The sequence below is a fragment of the Natrix helvetica genome, assembly GCF_964273705.1.
Source record: "Natrix helvetica genome assembly, chromosome: 1".
NCBI classification, from domain to species: domain Eukaryota; kingdom Metazoa; phylum Chordata; class Lepidosauria; order Squamata; family Natricidae; genus Natrix; species Natrix helvetica.
The window spans coordinates 273,766,025-273,784,470 of NC_138548.1; the positions used below are offsets into that span (position 1 = coordinate 273,766,025).

At 37.2% G+C, this 18,446-nt stretch overlaps 1 protein-coding gene across 2 annotated transcripts in view; it reads right to left on the reverse strand.

Annotated features, from left to right (window-relative positions):
- Positions 1-4,130: 4,130 nt before the first annotated feature.
- The window catches only part of RBM27 (RNA binding motif protein 27), a 39,772-nt gene continuing 25,456 nt past the window's right edge, over positions 4,131-18,446 (reverse strand). For both annotated transcript variants that reach the window (XM_081936006.1, XM_081936005.1), the window contains 11 exons: positions 15,825-15,975; positions 14,828-15,121; positions 14,561-14,701; positions 9,443-9,565; positions 8,699-8,773; positions 8,408-8,572; positions 7,961-8,065; positions 7,680-7,871; positions 6,137-6,223; positions 5,649-5,759; positions 4,131-4,488 (listed from right to left, as the gene is read on the reverse strand). In XM_081936006.1, coding sequence (XP_081792132.1) covers positions 4,402-4,488; positions 5,649-5,759; positions 6,137-6,223; positions 7,680-7,871; positions 7,961-8,065; positions 8,408-8,572; positions 8,699-8,773; positions 9,443-9,565; positions 14,561-14,701; positions 14,828-15,121; positions 15,825-15,975 — 1,531 coding nt within the window. In that variant the 3' untranslated portion in view covers positions 4,131-4,401. The remainder of the gene's footprint in view (positions 4,489-5,648; positions 5,760-6,136; positions 6,224-7,679; positions 7,872-7,960; positions 8,066-8,407; positions 8,573-8,698; positions 8,774-9,442; positions 9,566-14,560; positions 14,702-14,827; positions 15,122-15,824; positions 15,976-18,446) is intronic.

Below are 18,446 nucleotides of genomic sequence, written 5' to 3' on the forward strand. Positions count from 1 at the left end.
GGACTCATGTCACCCGAGCTACAAATATTGTCCTTTACTGAGACATTTCACTCGGTGAATAACTATTCTAGATGGTTTTTGTTCAGACTTCAATCATGTGGATAAGAGATGTTAATGAAGACATTTTGAATTCTTTCCATGGACTAATACAACCATATAAAGACTGTGTGAGAAATTGATTCTTCAAAGAATGTATTATCTTGCATCGATTCAGTGGAGTAAGAGATTCTCAGCATGGAATTTCTTCACTTCCTAGATGACAATTACACATTATAGGGCAGGTAAGATTTACCTGAGTGATAAGTGCTTCTTTTATATGATAAAGAATGAATTTGTCAGATAAAACCCATTTGGGGCAGTGGGTCAGAACTTCTTTTGTAAGTGGATAACTCCATTTCTTTGCATGTAAATTTAGGATGCACATAAAGTCTTTAAAGTATCTCAATTTACAATCATATCTCAAGGAACTCCAACATGCCAAATTCATAGTTTAGGAACTTTTGGAGACATAATGTACTGACACTTATGAGAAAGCGGCTTTTTAAAGGGAAATGTTTTGAGTCAGCCCCTTTCCTAATTCTAAACTAAAAATGCAATCTCAGCTTTTCCCTGCTATATTGTTTTAAGGTTTATGTATTCTTCAGCTGGTCACTATTGTTAATATTGAACATTTTGTATCTTATTTAAGAAGACAATATCATTACTTATTTTTCGATACACTAAATTCAATAAATTTAACAGGATGAAAAATGCAATATTGATTTTGGCCATGGTCACGAAACTATTTTGTCTCTTGGATGAATCTTGGATTGTTTTATTACGGGTTACTCCAAGCTTTGGAGTAGCAGAATATATGTGTTTTAAGGTTGGTAATGATAAGCCTTATAAACACATATACATATACACACGTACACACACCATATGCGCGCATTCACAGATGTACACATCTTTAAAGAAAGCAAGCAATACAGCTCTTTTCTGAGTATATTTTTTTTTCTCTGGAATGGTTACTTTTCCAAATTTCAATTCAAACTTTTTTTTTTAATTTTAAACCATTCCATGTTATCTCTTTATTGCAAAAAGTCAACATGCATCTTAGAAATTCAAAGTGTAATCAATAAAACAAACATTACATGTATGAATTTAAATGTATAAACAGTTAGAAATCCAACAATATCTCCTAATATACTATTACACAAGTTCACAATCTTGTAAAAACTATAATACAAGTTAATGTACATTGAGAGGAATTTAATATTCCTTTTCACATGATTTCATTAAAAATGTTGAAGCATCTCCACTGTATGTGGGCGATTATGGTTGGTTTGTTTTTTTTGAAAAGTTTCAGATGCTGTGCATTTTTATATGTAAAGATTAAAAAATACACCACAGTTAAACCAACAGTTTATATAGTAGTAGCATTAATATTTGTAAAGCTTTAAGGGGATGATTCACTGAGCATTTACATTATGACATTCTTTTTAACGCCAATAGAGAGATACATTGCTAAGTGGTTAGAAAGGGATATTTTATATATATATATATAGTAAAGTTTTATTAGAATACCTAGCTTTCAAGGTACTTTGCGGGTATATTTATACTATGCTTTTTGTTATGGCTTATGACTATGAAAAGGACAATTTCACAGGTGGTACCAGAAGTTACCCAGTAACACAGTAGTTTTTTAAAAAAAACCAGGTTCTAATACACAACACGGGGAGTTTCATAGCTACATCAAAATGAAGGTCACTTTGAACTAGTTTCCTATTTTCTGTTTAAGTGAGTTATCACTATGCTGCCCATTACTTACATTCTCAGTAACACAATAGTATGCTTTCAATACATACATTTAGGGGCACAACTCAGTTTTGTGCTTCTAGGGTAAGAAATTACTTTTAAGTTGTCACTAGAGGATTTATGCGTGTCAACTTATACTGAAAAACACAGGAAAGAAAGGAAAGATGGGAAAAAGTTTAATAAATCTCTCTGTTGGCCCCTATCTCTTCTCCATGAAAAAAGCTAACACTTTTGAGTAAAGATATTCATTCTCTCCTGAACAGCATGCTAAAAAAAGTTATCTAAAACCATATGAAAAGGAATCCCATCCACTCTGTCCAAAAGCTAAGGAAATTTCTTTTACAGCTTCGTTCAGTCAACTGTAATCTTCCAGATACAAAAATACAAGAATTCTTATGGAAATCTAGATGCTGGTAGTTTTTAGTACACAAAAAAAAGCAAAAATATTTACAAAATTATACAATTCTAAGAAAAAACCCTGTACAATATATATATATATATATATATATATATATATATATATATATATATATATATATATATATATATATATATATATATATATATATATATATATATATATATATATATAATCGGTGTGTGTATATTTCTCTTTATATATATATATATAAGCATCTCTCTATATGTATACATAAACTCTTTGTTCCCTCTATTATTAACTAACTGTCCAGATTCAAGCGTTTTTCTTGCTGGGTCAATATATGTGATGGCCACATACTGAGCCATAAGCATTCTAAAGATATCACAGGCAATGGGAGAAAAGCAAGGCTTTGCCTGTTAAAGAGTGTGCAATATTCGTGCTTTATTGTCATAACATAATTCACTGAGATTCAACATTAGTAGGAATGTAGCAATAATCTAGAACACAAAGGCCTTTACACAAAGGGCAAATAAGAGCTGGTAGCACACACTCTTATTCACTTATGGATGGAATTCAAATGGGATGTGCTTTTATAACAATGTACATCGTTCCCAAAATGTGAGGAAGGAAAAAAAAAGTTCTGTTAGCAAAACCCGAAAACTAACTTAGGTGTTTGGGCACTTAGATTCAATTAAGTACCACTAAGGTAATCTGAATGTAAGAAACCTGAAATATATAATTACATTTTTGAATTAATAAATGCAGAGATGCCATGGGAATTGATACAGTAGTGTTTGCCTTGCTTTACCAATCTTAACTTAAATGCAGTGACATCACATGCTCTTTGCATAACCTGCTGCGCTTATCTATGGCTAGGATGGGCATAACAATGGCCCTTCAAGTGTTTCGAACTACTGTCCTTGAAAGTCAGTCAGCATGTCCTATAGTAGGCTATTTGGGGAGCTGTATCAGGCAGCTACACTTCCTCACCACTGACTATGAGACACAGTATACAAAAGCACTAAGAGATGACCCACAAAAGGGAATATTTAGACTTAATAGCAGCAAGAGACATGGGTTAAAAAGATCTATTGCCCTTGCATTAAAAAAAAAAAAGTAACATAAACTCTACCAAATCTACACCATGAACTACCGGTTTTTGGTGTTTTTTTTAAAAAAGGGGGAAGAGTAGACACATTTTTATCAGCATGCGGATAAAAAAATGCTTAAATCAGTGTTTTACTTTTTCCTCGATTCCACATTAATTTTTAATGTGTTATAACTTGAACCCACAATATTGTTCTAAGTGCTGGCTTAGTATCTATTATTTTAAAACAAGACTGTTTTTGATTTGCAATTCTGTGGGTTGTAGGAAATACATTACTTGGAACAGTGCATTGACTTTTCATTAAAAAATAAAATGTGGCCATTAATTATCCTGAAGCGAGTTCTAGAGATAGGGTATTTTCAAAACAAATAATTTCACATTACCAATACTGTTAAAAAAATATTCCTGCTGTTATCATTTTAATAGATTTTTAAGGCTGATACGTTCCACTGAACTAAACTGTGAAATCACAGCAGAAGTGGTTGGTCAGTTGCATTCCTAATGGCAATTAAAAGAATGTGTAAAGATTGAAAAGAAACAAAAGCAAAGGAACCACTGTCACCATTGCTGGCAAGAACTACTATCACTCTGATAACCATATTTCAGATAGTGGGATATATGAAAAGCAGCTCATTCACAAACATATGTGCAATTCCTGATTGTTTTTCAGTCACGATTTACTTAAGCTGTCTGTCACCCAATGAAAGGAATTCTGAATTAACAAATTCTAGACAATGTTGATGAATTTGACTTCTTGTTCTCATCTCAGTAGCCATATTGCTAACAAAAAACTATGAAGTCATTGATATTTAATAAAACAAAATCGATACTTTAAAATCAGAATGAACAAAAGTTGGGCTTGAAAGACCAATATATTTCACTTTTATGAGATCACAACCATTTTTACAGCTTTGTAGAAGCTCTGGGCCTTTGGCTGATCATAGCTACTTACTTGCTAAGTTTACATATCAAACACATTTGTTTTCTTAATGTATATATTTATAAAAAACAAAACAAAAACAAAAACAGATTTTTGGCTCATGGATTTCCTTTAAATATTTTTTAAAAATTTGAGTTCGAACAATTCTAAAATTATATGCTTCCTCTTGAAGTTTCATCTTCTCCAAGAGCGGGATTCATCTTCATCTTCATCTTCATCATCATCATCTTCAGGTAGAAATAAATCCGATGTTTCTGTCTCCTAAAGAAAGAAAATTTAATGTGTCTATAAAATTATAGTGATTTTAAAGTCCTTCATAAGACTACATTTTTTTCTTGGGATGATCTCCAAAGAAATCTAGCCACTTCGTAATAACCATGCAAAGAAATACTAACAAAAATTATAGCTGTGAAATGGCAGCAATACTGAATGCTATGAAATCAATTAATTATATTTATTTATCAAATTTAGAGACCACCATCTCATTCTGGAAAGAGTACAAGTAAAATATTTTTAAAATTACTTGTCTAATGCTTGATCCATCCTGTAATGGACTGTGAGAATAACCTTGGCAGAAAGGACAAAGGAGTAAGAACTGCAGTCTAGAGAATGGCCAGACAACAGATATCTCAGGCCACAGAAGGAATGAGGGTGAGACAGCAGGTTAGAAAGGACCCTCCCTAGTCTCTGGAAAGCAGAGGCAAGGGAGGGGAGAAGTACTTTCAGACTTGCAAGATTCTGCTACAAACCTTACAAATAAACATAGGGTTTATATTCATGGTTTTGGTTTCCTCTTTGGACCATCTCAAAGGACTGACACATCATTTCAGGTACTTTTATTTATAATATTAGCAAATTATAGATCAGAAACATTTCATAATAAAACACAATCTGCCAATTTTTAAAAAACATATTTCCCATCAATTGATGGCTTTCAAAGTATCATTAAAATGTCTGCATGCAAATGTTATTGTTATTACATGTATATATCACATTGCATTAGTTTAAAATTCAGCACAATTTACAACAGAATCATGAAAATTCAGAAAGATTAATTAAAACCATAAAATAGCATTCATTACAAAGGTTGATGGCAGAAAGAGAATAAAAGTAAAAGAGAACTATGCAAGTGATATTTGTAGAGGGAAGGTGTGATGAAGAGACAATCTTCAATAGTTGGCTGAAATATGTAGAAGTACCGGTAGGTGCGTCATGAATGTATCTACTGATTTGCTTTATATTCTGCTTTTTGTCAGGGTGATGTACATAATATTCCTCCTAATTTCTCCAATAGGAATTCCTATTGACTAGAGCAGTTTGACCATCAGTTCACACTGCTGCTGTGTACCGCAAAACCAGATGGTCAATGTTAGTTTTAAAGAAATTTTAAAGGACAAGCTATGAAAATATTATTCTAATACCTCTTCCTTGGGTGCTTCCTCCTCAGTTTCTGTAGACACAGAGGGTAACTTAGGTTTATGCCATGATATCTGAAGTCGTCGGTCTTTAAACTTTAAACCTTGATTGGCAGCCTAAGGTGGAATATTTAAGTAAGAAAACAATGTGTTATACAGGATAAATCAATGGCTATTCAGCATATCAGAAAGATCTCCATTAATTCTACAGTGATTGATCAGAACTCTTTGCACTGCATAATCATCACTTTCCACATCAGTGAATCGAAGTTCTTTGATAATTTAAATTAAATATTAGTAACTGGCTGAATTATAATCTATTATCAGTTTAAACACAGCAATAGGATTTAAATGTTTAATGCTCGAAAATAGTTCATTTGAAACCAGTATACTGTACATTTGCTCGTACTTTCAATTACTAGAATATGTTTGTCTTAAAAAACAGGATATAGAGTAGTAGAACATTCTTTAAAAATTTAAACCGTGTTACATACATTTTCAGCTTCAGAGCGGGATTTAAATGTCAAAACAACACTTAAAGGAGATTCCTCCTCTTGAAGGCCTTCAATATCTCCAAATTGCTGAAAACATAAAAGATTGTTATTTACTTTCTTTCACTGCTAAAATAATAATAATAATAATAATAATAATAATAATAATAATAATAATAATAATAATAATAATAATAATAAAATTTTAATTTATAAACCGCTCCCATTCCTAAACAGTACAGTCATATTAAAACAGTATGAATACAAAATATAGATATACTTAAATATACAAATAGGTAAACGGAGGAGGTAGGATATGCACTGTACAATATTTGAATTAAAATACAAATAAACATTAAAAATACCCTTAAAAACTACCCAATAAGATGTTTGCCAGGAGGTTAAAAATGGGACTATAAATCAGTTAAGCCAGCTAATTGGAACAGGTGGGTCTTAAGCTTCTGTCGGAAGGAGCGGAGGTCGGTAATAGTTCTAATATTGGGGGGGAGGTTATTCCAGAGGGTTGGGCCCATCACAGAGAAGGCTCTGCTCCTGGGCGCCGCCCGTTGACACTGTTTAGTGGACGGCACCCGGAGGAGTCCCTCCCTGTGAGAGCGGATTGGTCGCAGGGATGTATGAGGTGAGATGCGATCCCGCAGATAACTAGGTCCCCTGATGACCAATATATTATTAATGATTAAAGTATACATTGGCAAACTGATGCCTTCCAAATGTTTGGACCTTAATTTCTAATCACTGGTTCAACTCAACATGGTCAATGGGAGATGTAGACCACACTTGGTTTGCTACAAGAATTCTAGAAAGGCCTCTGATCTTTCTCAATAAAATTCATGATCTTGGACAACAATCTTTTTTCTTAGCATTTTAGGTACCACGTTAGTCCCCAAATATGTAGGAAAAGTATACGTAATTGCTCATAAAGTAATGCCAGGTGACAGCATGAGAAGTCTGGGCTTTTCAAGAATATCATAATTTTGGCTGCAAATCTGATCCTATATGATTTTATTTTAAAAGCATTTCTGCAGTGTTTAATGGAGCACATTCTTCATCAGGCACACATAAGGTTTTAGCCAGAATTTTTAAATGGTAGTATCATTGGAACAAATTAACAAATCAATATTATTTATATAATTGACATGATACTTATTTTACATTTAGAAATGCTTTTCAACTATGTTCTTGCTTTTGATAAACTTTAAGTATATTAACAGTGAAAGAGAAAGTGATGATTCAGACAGACAGAAAACTGTTTATCAAATTGCTATTTGTTTGTAGCTCGTAAAAACCACGTAATTATCTGTAAAGAAACAATTAGTTGGTATTTAACCTCCAACATTAAAGCAAATTGATGTTGATTGTTAGGCACATAACTAACAAAGATTGACAAGACTGTCCAGTTACAGTTCCACTAAAGGATATTAAAAAATATCCTTTTTCTTTTAGGACACTCATGCCTTTATATTATTCTAGAACACTGCACAGAAATTGAAGTATATTTAGTTTTAGTTACAAATTGCTAACTTACTGAGAAATGTTGCAGCACTTCATCTTTCTCTTCTTCCACAAAGCCTCCAATTGTTAGTGCTTTGGGGCGGTGGTCCACTACCATGTGATTCACAATACACCTTCCTCTTCCCCCACGACCTCGTCCTCGTCCTCTAGTTTGAGCTGACATTGCTTTTCCCCGACCAACAGGTAAGATTCCTAAACGAGCCGCCTAGGCAAAATAAATATACGTTAATTGTTTGGGAATACTGTGTATACCTAACACCAGAATCAAGATGGCACTCTACTCTACAAACTTACCTCCACCTGTAATTGGCTAAGTTTTTTTCTCAGTTCAGTTGTATCTTCCCCAGAAGACAATCTTTTATGTAAGTCCAATTCTGCATCTAAGAGTTCTTTTTGTGCCTTTGAAAGGAGAGAAGTGGTAGCAAAGAATTCATTTATTTTCTTCTAAAATTTTATACATTATCACTTAGATTTCAATTTCCCAATATTCTAGGGAAAACATGGTGATAAGTTCTATCATGCGGGGTTTTAGGGGGAAGGGGGGAAGAGAATCCAAAATGTGAAATAGCAAAAACTAAATAAATAATTCTCTGTTAAAAGATGTAACTAAAAGAATGGATATAATACTAATACAGTGCTCATTCAGACCACATAAAACGTCTTGGGTAATCTTAGCCCACAGGCATTGAATCAACTGCACATTTTAAAATAGAAACACATTAAAACAATTGTATAACTTACTTCAGTTTTAGACTTTAGCTTTGATGTTGTAGAAACAGCAGAGAAAGTTTTTACTTCATCTTTCAACTGAGAAATTTTTCCTGATAGCTCTTTTAGAGTCTTCATGATTTCTGCTCTTTCCTCTGGTTTCATGGATTTATTCTTTTCCAATTTTGATATTAGCATCTATGAAGGTCAAAATAAAAATACCATGCTATTCTGAAAAGATTTTACATACCATCCATTAAATATGTTTATAAGTTATGTACAAAATTAAAACTTGGAAGTTAATGTTAAACAATTCAGTCATACCTTTTGACATTCTATTTGTTTCTCCAACATTTCCTGCTGTTTTTTCCTCATGTCTTGTTGCAATTTCATTGCCTCCTACCAAGAAAAACAAACAAACATTAAAGTAAAAATGGTTGATTTTACTATATTCAATAAATAAATGTAAGTCATATCTTTAGATGATCCAAAACATTGTCATTTGGATTATGCTATTTTCTTCTGCAGCATTATAATTCCCCGGAAAACTAATTATTTTTCACCACTGATAAGTCTGTGGGTTTGGTTTCAGATAATTCAAATCCAGACTGGGATTCATGTTTTGTGGAAAGCTGCTACTACTGACCATCATACATGTCGACAAAGAATATCTATAAATAGCTTCGTGTTTATATTCAAACTACCTGTAATAAGCTCAATGTCGCAAACAGTACTCTAATTGTCTCTCTCTTTCCTACAACTGTAATCCTTCTATGTTGAATCAATCTGTTTTTTTTTTTACTCTAAGTTTGAAACCCAAGCTTCTTCGATTTAATGAGAAGAAGAAGTTTCTATGGACTTCAAATGCCAAGGAAGAGTGGCAGACTTTACAGTGTTTGGATAAGACTATAAAACCAGAGATTATATTCAGTCGTAATTCTCCCAAACAAAGAGTAAACCTGCAAGGACTAACCTGAATTTTTCAAGAAACAATTCATGTGGATGATGCAAATCCTATTCCATTCAAAGGTTATAGCTATTGCATACACTGCAGTGATATGTGTTTACCTGTTTCTTTTTAAGAACTTCTTGGACAACATGAGATTTATTTCCTGTACCAGACTTATTTCCTGTCTTCATACTGGGAGAACTGTAAACCATCTTTGTATGTGTTGTTGAAGAAGGAAACATCTGAAAGCAGCAATTATGACAACACATTAATGGTGCCATTAAACTTTGTGCAACTATTTATTTATGGCAATTATTTTAAAAAGATCAAATCAAACATTCTCAGATGGTATTTTGCCGATTGTGCAAGGGTGAAATTTAGATTGTCTATTGGCGCCACTACAATACCAGAGCTGACAATTGCAACTTACATTGCATATCCAAATTTGACCAGAAATAGGATTGTTTAAAAAAAAAAAAAGTTAAAGTCACTATATTAAGAAACAGAGGATAAATTGGTGGCTATAGTAAAACTATTTATTCTAATTTAGGTAAGCTATTCCTCCATTTAGAGATGATAGGAATTACCAGAACACCCTAATATTTAATAATTGTGAACAAATATACTGTACAAATCTTTTTCAACCTAGCGTTTTCCTGCAGGTGCAGAGTCCATTTATCAGATTAAACAATGCCATTTTACGCGATCAAATCCAGCAAGCGGGTGCAAGTGGATGACTCTCATATCCACATTGTATTCTGCCATCTTTGCTTTGGTTTTCTACGCAGACACTTGCCATCAATGTTAAAGTTGCGGACAGTGCAGGTGACAATATGGGTGCTGCTTGTAGTATGTGCCACAAACACTGCAGGCCATTCCCCCACATTTTCTATTATTGGTGCAATGTCTATCTGCTGCCTGACTTCTCATTGCTGATGTGGTCAAAAAGGAAAATGTCAAATGACCAACAGAGTATGCACATCTCCATGGCCTGTAAAAGTCACTCAGCACTATACTGGCGGACCATCAATTTATATTCTTTCAGTTTTAGGTGAATTGGCCTATGCCTATTGCACAGCACTGCAGTGATCTTCCTCCTCCACAGCCATGCTGCATTCACCTTCACACATATACACTACCTCATTAATGCCACCATCACTTTGCAAATAAGATCCTAAGTAATTCAACGAGTTTATCTTACTACATCTTTGCTGCTAACCTGGATAGTGGAGATAATTTGGTTGGTCTCTAGATATTTGGTCATCCTCATATTGAGATGCAAATCAAATTAGTTAAGATGATTGTTCGTGTCTAGATACAGTGCTGCAGTTCGTCCCTGGTGGTAGATGTGAGCAGGATGTGGTTGATATACAGCAAGGCCCAGGGCCACTGTTCTGCAGGTTTTGCATGAATATCCCAAAGGTGCTTTTTCAAAAGGCAACTGGACTTTCTGGTTTTTAATACAATACAATAGTTGGAAGGGACCTTGGAGGTCTTCTAGTCCAACCCCCTGCCTAGGCAGGAAACCCTATACCGTTTCAGACAAATAGCTGTCCAACATCTTCTTAAAGACTTCCAGTGTTGGGGCATTCACAACTTCTGGAGGCAAGATGTTCCACTGATTAATTGTTCTAACTGTCAGGAAATTTCTCCTCAGTTCCAAGTTGCTTCTCTCCTTGATTAGTTTCCACCCATTGCTTCTTGTTCTACCCTCAGGTGCCTTGGAGAATAGTTTGACTCCCTCTTCTTTGTGGCAACCCCTGAGATATTGGAACACTGCTATCATGCCTCCCCTAGTCCTTCTTTCTCTTAAGCTAAACATACCCAGTTCCTTTTCTTTGAAGACGTTTGACTTCTCATCCAAGAAGCTTCTCCAGAAGCTTCCAACACTAAAAAACACCAAACACTTGGATGAGAAGCGAAACATTTTCAAAGAAAAACCAGAAAGTCCAGTTGCCTTGAAAAAGCACCTTTGGGACAACCATGACCTGGATGATGGAGAATCTCCATAGTTTTGCATGAATATGACGAGGATGAATATCAATGACAATAATGCTGAGCACTGGTGCATATCAACAGTCACAGGAAAGCTGTCAGAAAGACAGTGCATAATACCTGGCTGCTGGTATAAAGCTGATACAGAACATGGTCAAAAGCTTTTCCAGGTCAAAAAAAAAAAAAAGCCAGGTTTCTTCTTTTCTCTAGACTGTAAAAATAGCATTGGTGGTGTTCAAACCTTAGATAAAACTACACTGGTTAATACTGATTTCAGTGATGTTATGGAGGGGCTGGTTGAGGAACTGCTAAAAAAAATTCATTGTATGCAACAGTAAGTGGATTGGTTGGTGGTTGGAGCAGTCTGCTAGTCATCAGAAATTAGTGGGTGTGGAAATTCGACACTAGAGATTTCATCAAAATACTGCTGCCAGTGTTCCCAGATTTTGAGTTCATCTTAATGTTGCTACCCACTTTTGTCTTCAAGCCATAGGTGGTGCTCAATGTTCATATTGCATGCCCTGGCATTCATTTTTGCTAGTTGATAGAAGGGGTTTTTTTTCCCTTTGTGTCCAACTGTTCATATTAGCCCCAATAGGGATTGGCTATGACTTCTATGAGTGTTCTTTGCTGTTCTCCTTGCAGTGACAGACTTTTGCCAGTTTTTATTCTGCATATACCAGTTCTGTAAGCCATCTTCTTTTCCACACTTTCTGCAGCATCTACTTGTTGGTTCGATGACAACTTAATCTCATAGTGTCAAGGGGTATTCTTGCAAAAATGGTAATGGGCTTGAGGGGAGCAGTCCATGTGGCATCAATTGAGCATGTGGTGATAGGAGGAAATGTGATGGCCATCTTGTAGCTTCTACCACTTGATTTTCTCTGGACTTGTCCAGCTGCTGTCATGCTTTGAATGCTTGCTGATCTTATTGGCAATAAGCATCTTATGTTGCTGGGTAAGGCAATCTGATGAAATTTTTTTATGTCCATGATAGTGGGGAGGTCATAGCGTTGCCCAAGGACAAAATCTGGTTGCATTATTATTGCAATTATACATTGTACATATATATTTATTATTCACAAAGCTTACATGCATTGTAGGTAATTATAGACATTAACATAGCAATTCTTTTAGTACAAAAGTCCACCCAATGGGAAAAAATACTGTTTTGAACTTGGGGAAAAACAGTCCAATGGAACACATCCAAAATGCTTTGAGTATTCTGTTTCAGCAAATTAAGAATTTTTAAAAAATTAAGATATTTCAATTATAGAGAACAGGAATGTGAAACAAAATCCATGTGCTCTATTTGTGTCTGACATTAACAAAAGTAGGAAGAGGGATTAGTACAACAGCCCCATTGCTTAGGAGGAATCAACAACCAATTCTGTTTACTTCACCAGATCTCAGTGATGACATCAAACAACAACAACAATAATAAAAAACAATCTCAGACACTCTCTTTTATTACAAATGTGAGAGGGGCTTCTTCATCTAGCCAACTTCTCTCAAAAAGTCACACAAGCACAATCTGGAAATGTACTATATTTTGCAAACCACCTCCAAAGGAAAGTTTTAATACCCTTCTGGTATAAGTCAATGTTTAAACTGCCAAAGCTAAATATGCAAAATCAGTATACAAGTCAACTTTAAATAAAAACAAACCAGTAAACCAAAAATGAAAGCATAGGATTTAGCATGTTTGGAACACTGTTCAAAATGGCACTTTGTTTCAATCTTGGAACAAAACTCTTGAAACCAAGATGCAACATATAATAATCAAAAACCTCTGAAAATAGAAAATGTAATAACCAACCCAACATAGAAACGATGGAAAAGCAAACAAAGCAATACAAAAAAAAACCTTCACAGAGTTTGGAGAATATATAAATATATTCATAATTTTAAAAGAACAAAAATTTAAAACATCTACCTTGTTTCCCCGAAAATAGGACACGTCCTGATACTAAGCCCAATCAGGCTTTTCAGGACATTGGCTAAAATAAGCCCCCCCCCCCCCTACTAAAACAACTCTGCCATGAACCTGATCTTGTCCGGGGAAGGCTATGGCAGTTTCCATTCCGCCTGCGGCGGCACTCCACAATTAAGCCAGGACTAGCCAATCCATGGATTCTTCAGCAGCCCCTGCACCAGTCTCACACTTTGATGGTCGCTTTGGGCCTGAACACAGCGCCTCCCGCCTGCAGTTATTCAGGAGGCCAACCACCGTTTCAATTTGTGGAGCAGCAGCAGCAGCGGCGCAGGCATGCACGGGGCAGCTGCCTTAGAGAGCCACCTGTCGCCCTCCCCTATCCAGGCTGCTGGGGGAATTCATGCCACCTTCTCCCGAGCATTTGCTGCTGCTGGGCTTGGATCTCCAGGCGGCTCTGCAGCAGCACCAGCACGTGGCGCTGATGATGAAGCAGATGGCGGCCACCAGTGGCCAATCTCAGTGCCTCCATCCGCCAGGCTTGCAGCAGGTCGGACACCACCAACATCCTCACGCTGGCTGGTGGACACGGCCATCACCAGTCCCCGCACCAGCACCTGGGCGAAGCTGCTTTCGAGGAATAGGAAGGTGCTTGGTTTCCACTGCCTCGTGCTTCGTCAAGTAGTGGAGATTTGCTGTTCTGACCGGAATGGGCAGGTTGCAGAAGCCTCTGCGCCTGCCCCACCTGCCAATCTCCAAATTGCACCCCAGCGCATCTTACCTTTCCAGCTCCGTCGCGTTCCTTGCAGGTGTGTCCAGGGAAACACTTTGTAAAAAGACCTCGTGAGTTCGAGATGTTTGAACTCATGAGGAGTTTTTTTTTTACAATGTGTTTTCCTGGACACAACGGCGAGAAATGCGGCAGAGCTGGAAAGGTAAGATGTGTATCTCGCTTCTCACCCACCCCACCTGCCACAAAACAATACCCGCCCTTCCAATAATAAGGCCAAGGCCATATTTTGGAGATAAAAAGAAAATAAGACCCTGTCTTATTTTCAGGGAAACACGGTAATTTTATTTTCCATTAAAATTGTACAGATAGAAGCAATATTAGGAAACAAATATTAAAAATAAAAATAAGATCTTCATTTAAAAGATTCTTAAATCTCTTTTCGTTATGTCAGTTTTTCAACTAATATAATTGCTCAGTCTTTTTAAAAATATCATTGCTTGTAATTAATATAGTTCATGATTACATTTGTAGTAGTTTGTCCTGAGATCAGAAAGTCTTCATATTCACTTCTCTTACCTGAACATCCTCTGTAATAGCATTGGACTGGTTAAGTAATACATGTTGAGAATCTGGCTGATTTCCACTGGTTGTTCCAAGTCGATGTTTAACTGGAACCTTGTTAAAGACATAGGCACCTGCAGTTAATGGTTTAGCCACCTGCAGGAATGCACATTAAACAGAAAAATGTTAGTATGCATTCATCTTTTTGAACCATCATCAATAGAGCACAAAGATCAGAATTTGGGAAGATCAAAGAACTAAAGTTACAGTAGAATACTACACCTTTGGCATACTGCTGTGCACTGTAACAGGTGGATGCTGTGCCAGACCCTGTGGCTGCACATGCAGTTGATGAAGAGGTGGTGTTGGTGGCAGCTGCAGCTGCTGCAGCTGCGGTGGCTGCGGCTGTGATGGTTGCTGCTGTTGCAAGGGCTGCTGCTCGTTGCTTTCCCGGTGCCACAATACTCGTATAAACCGATTCTTCAACACTGCCTCTGTGCTAGAAATAGCTTTTCTGGCTTCATCATTCGTTAAATACTGAATTAGAGCAGCTTCAGGATCATTCTTAAAGGCAACCTAAGGGACAAAAATTCAATTCTTTTATCTGCAAAGTCTAATCACATAGCAATAAAATGTCTAAGCCATAATTACTAGTTGTAATTTACTGCGGAGCTATCATTTCTGGTAAAACACTTTTACAAAATTCTTTGCAACAGTTTTTAAGCATTAGCTGCCCGCTTTTTCATCAACACTGAAGTATAGGAATTCTAAATTGATGCCATTTGCATATAATGCCATAAGGTGACACAATAAGAATGTGCTAAAAACAAGCACTCAAGCAATTTTGAGTGAAGAACTGAAAGTTCTTGCAACAGAACACCATATTGGCAGTTACAGTAATAAAGCATCACTGCTTTAGTGTTTTCCCTCTAAACATTGAAAAAGTAATTTTTCATATCAACTTGGAAATAAATTTAATTGTGCCACCATCCAACATTTTACAGAAAAAATGTACTCTTATCATTCTTAACATAAGATTGTCCATTTCACTATATAATACAGAATGAGAAGTATAACTGCAATGTCACTGATCAAAGTCTGTCTCCTGATGTTTGAGAAATGGATGAATACCACTTCCTAAGGCACTTTGTTTCCTTAGCCAATAGTTTGTACTGCTGCAAAATTTCTCCGAATGCTATCCACAGACAAACTCCATACAATTTTAAACCCATCAGCTTTTGCTGTATATAAATGTACATAAGTAAGTGTTTAATTTTACCTGAATGTTAACAATTGTTCCAAATTTGCTGAAATGTTCATTCAATTGAGTAATATTGTTCAGTTCTGGTGGTATTTTACGAACTTCCAATTTAGTATTCGTATACTGGCTTTTCTTCAGGAACCCTGGCTTATTTTGGTTATTAGTTTGTCTGAGGAAAAAGAAAGAAAATAAGGCTTCATATTATTCAAATTTTTAAATTAACTAATTTTAAAAAATTAATTTATGCAAAACAACAATCTTTTATTTTTAAAGCCTCTTAATATAAGAATTAAAATAATGCCAAGAGTATTCATGGAATAATTCTAACAGGCTGGTGGTAAAACTGCAGGCAGAGGATTTGCCATATTCAGAGTTTACATTTAGCAGAACATGGCTGAACTATCCACAGGCTTTCCATAACTTAAAATAAGAATCAGTGCAGTGTAGTGATGAAGGTGCTGGTTTGGAAACCAAGAGATTATGAATTCTAGTCCCGCCTTAGGCATGAAAGCTGGCTGGCTGAACCTGGCCCCAAGAGCCCACACAGACTGGTGGTGGTGATTGTTATGTGGAAAATAGAAGAAAGAAGGAGTAGTATACATTTAACCGCCTTTCATTATTTATAAAAACAATAAAAAGCGGCATAAAAATCAAATAGACAGCAATATATAACCCAATATACCCTGTCCCAAAGGTGCTTTTTCAGGAGGCAACTGGGCTTTCTTGCTTTTCCTCTTTTGAAGACATTTCACTTCTCATCCAATAAACTTTTAAAGCTCTGACTTGATGATGGGGAATGGTGGGGTATAGGAGTATGAATGATTTCCAGAAAACTTGCAGACTACAGGAACCATTTGCACTTCAGTTTGAGCTGCAGACAACACAGACTCTTTCTCCACGATTGGTGTAGACAGCAGTCACGTAGGGTTCACTCTGTCCAGTAACCAAAAGGCTGAGTCTACAGATTATAAAGCCTTCCTCCTTGCTGCTCCTCCCCCGTTTTTAGACTTAGCCAGTTCTGGGCTGGACGTGTAGTTTTATTTCTCTTATTATATTGTTCTTTCTTACTGATTGGCTATTTCTAAAACTTCCATATTTCAACCCCTGCCATTTCTTAAGATCTTGCAGGCAGGGGGAGTGTGTATATTAAGCAAGGAGCTTTGTCCCTCGCCGCAGAGCTAGCTGCGCAGCTGGGACAGCTGTTTTAAAGCGATGGAGGCATTTTTCTTGTCAGCGATCATCGGAAGCTTGTATTAGGCAGCAGAGCGGCTCCGACACTTCTTTTTTGAGCGGATTGCTGGAGGTTGCCCCGGTGACAAGCCCAAGAGTGGTAACCCTGTGGTTGTTGTCAGGAACACAGCGCTGGGGCTGCAAAGCTCTCAGGAAGATCGCTGTTTCCCTCAGAGATTGCAGCAGGCACGGTTTCAAGCCAGCAGAGAGTACTGACAGTTGATTTTGGCGCGAAGAGCAGCAGACGCAATTTTGAAGCCAACGGTTGGTAACGGCGCTCTTTTACAGCATTTACCTTGAGGGTGGCTGTTTCTGCTTAACTTCTAATGATGGCTTCCAGTACAGGAGATGGGGCAGTAACCTCCCCACAGACCTCTCCACCAGAGACCCCTACTGCTGGCTCTTCATCAGCTCAGACCTCTAGAAAAAGGGTGGCATCTGAGGAGCTCCCTGCAAAGATTCCTAAGGCACAGCAAAAAAAAAAAAAGGGGGGGGAAAGGGCAGCTCAAGTCTTCATTGCACAAGACAGTTCCCAGCAAGCGCACACAGAATGGCAGAGAGAGCCCTCATCCATTCCAGGTGATCCCTGTCTCTCCTTGTAGCCCCCGACCTATGCGTCTTTCTTCTGATTCAGAGGATTCCCTTTCTGATTCTGGTTCTCCTTCTCAAAATAGAGGACGATACAGGGTTTTTTGATTCTCCTCAAAGTGAGGATAACTCCTTAGAGGATGCAGGCCCTTCGCCGGTGGCAGTTCAGGCTTCCTCTTCCCCAGGATTTTTGGGGTTTGAACCAACCCCTGCTACTACTCCTGCTAGTACCCCTGATGTAGCTGCCATTCTCTCTTCTGCCATTGAAAAGGCGAAGGCTGCGGGCCTCAAACGTAAGAGATCCTCTAGCCACAGTTCTCAATCTAAATCGGGGGTGGGGTGGGTCGAAATCCAAGAGTAAAAAGAAACACTCTTCTAGTAAGGATACTGCTGATCCTTCGACTTCTAGGTCTGCCACAGCAAAGGATGAGGATGAGCAGCCCCCCAGAGATTCTGACCTCTCTGAGGATCTGGCCCAACCAACAGCCTTTGTGGGATTGTTCAAACCGGCTCTTTTCTGAATACCCAAGGGTATTCACAAAAGTGCTAGCGGTGGTGACTGCCCACCTCCGCTCAAGATTAGCCCAGACACCCGCATCCTTCATCTGAGAGCTCTAATAGACACTGTGCAGGGCAAAGTGTTCCTCTCAACAAATTGGCGGAACAGCCTACAGGAGCTTGCCAAGACAATCCGGTGACGTCACAGAGTCCAACTTCTCCAGTTGTCTAGTCTCTTGGGAAAAATGGTGTCCTGCTTCTCCAACGTGCCATGGGCGCGCCTCCATAACCGTTGCCTGCAGTGGTACCTGCTACCGTACCAGA